The sequence below is a fragment of the Sipha flava genome, unplaced genomic scaffold, assembly GCF_003268045.1.
Source record: "Sipha flava isolate LNK unplaced genomic scaffold, YSA_version1 320_pilon_pilon, whole genome shotgun sequence".
Lineage (NCBI taxonomy): Eukaryota > Metazoa > Arthropoda > Insecta > Hemiptera > Aphididae > Sipha > Sipha flava.
Genome location: NW_020273003.1, coordinates 1 through 1,239, shown reverse-complemented (window position 1 = coordinate 1,239; position 1,239 = coordinate 1). Strand labels below are relative to the sequence as shown.

General features: G+C 37.1%; 1 protein-coding gene across 1 annotated transcript; it reads right to left on the bottom strand.

Moving 5' to 3' along the window:
* Nucleotides 1-725, bottom strand: LOC112686642. Its single transcript, XM_025559021.1, has 3 exons — nucleotides 459-725; nucleotides 180-384; nucleotides 1-123 (listed from the first exon to the last, which is right to left on the bottom strand). The coding sequence occupies exons 1-3, from the start codon at nucleotides 471-473 to the stop codon at nucleotides 35-37; spliced, it is 309 nt and encodes a 102-aa protein (XP_025414806.1). The 5' UTR covers nucleotides 474-725; the 3' UTR covers nucleotides 1-34.
* Nucleotides 726-1,239: the final 514 nt, after the last annotated feature.

Sequence of the window (1,239 nt, the reverse complement as noted above, 5' to 3'; positions counted from 1 at the left end):
TGGCACGTATACGTTGTCAGCTAATTGAATGACGTTAGCGACGTGCAGATTGTTCATATGCATCCAACGCCTTTTTACAAAAATCATCATCGTCTTCATGATGAACATTATTCATTTTATCCTCTATAAAATATCTTTGGTTACAAATGGGAATAATGTACTTTGAAAAATTACTATACCATAAAAATAATTATTTTCATTATATTGGGTCGGAGTGAACATATCGGTGGAATAATTGTGTAGTAGTGGGTGAGATGCAATAATCAATTTAATATCTTCCGTGGAAATCATGATAGGTGAATCTAAACTTAATTCTTCCACTCGAATCAAGTTCGGTGAACGAAGTGATACAAGTGAGTCGTATCCACTGTCATAGTATTGTGTCTAAATTATTTTAATATTAAGTAAAACATATTTCAATGATAATTTTTTTTTTTTTTGTTATTAATCTAACTTACCATATCTCCAAACATTTCTCCTAATTGATTATCATACAAATCATTAACATCGTTTGATGAGTTGCTCGTCTCTCGCGACCGATCTCATCGACACTGCACGCGTTTTTTATATACTTTGTTCCTCGTGTCGGACTTATTGTCATTTCCGACATAGATATTTGTTTTTGTTCATATAATAATAAACCAGTTGTTACCTTTAAACACTCGTCTGACGTGTCGTCTCATTTATTAAGGTAACCCAAATTCCTTGGTCGTATCGTCGCACGTGGTCACTCGTGAAGCAGTGATAACGAACAATACGACGACCAACCATAATGTTTTCAAATGTGTTATCACCTGTACGATAGCATTAGCCGTTAATTGTAATCATATTTTATATTATCACTACTGATATCGGATATTAACAAAAACACGGCCGGCCAATAGTATACAATGAGTGTCGGTGGGAGAAGGGGGGGGTAGAAACGAACACGATCGGTGGGGTCGTCGGCGACAAATGCTGTGACAGAGACGTCGACGGCAATATTTCTGGGAACGCTGCGTCAGTGCCGGTGTGGTATGACATAGTAGTGGTGGGGGAGTCTGTGACGTGTGTCGTGCACGTGCGTGATCGGGCGGTGGTGGTTCAGAAAGATAAGAAGGATATGCAGGATATGCAGGATATGGTGTCAGAACTGTCCAAATTATACTACATTAGTACGACCAATTTTCAACAAAAATATTAAACAACCATTTATTATCTGTATCTAACAACTGTATTAAATCATACACCGAAAAAAAA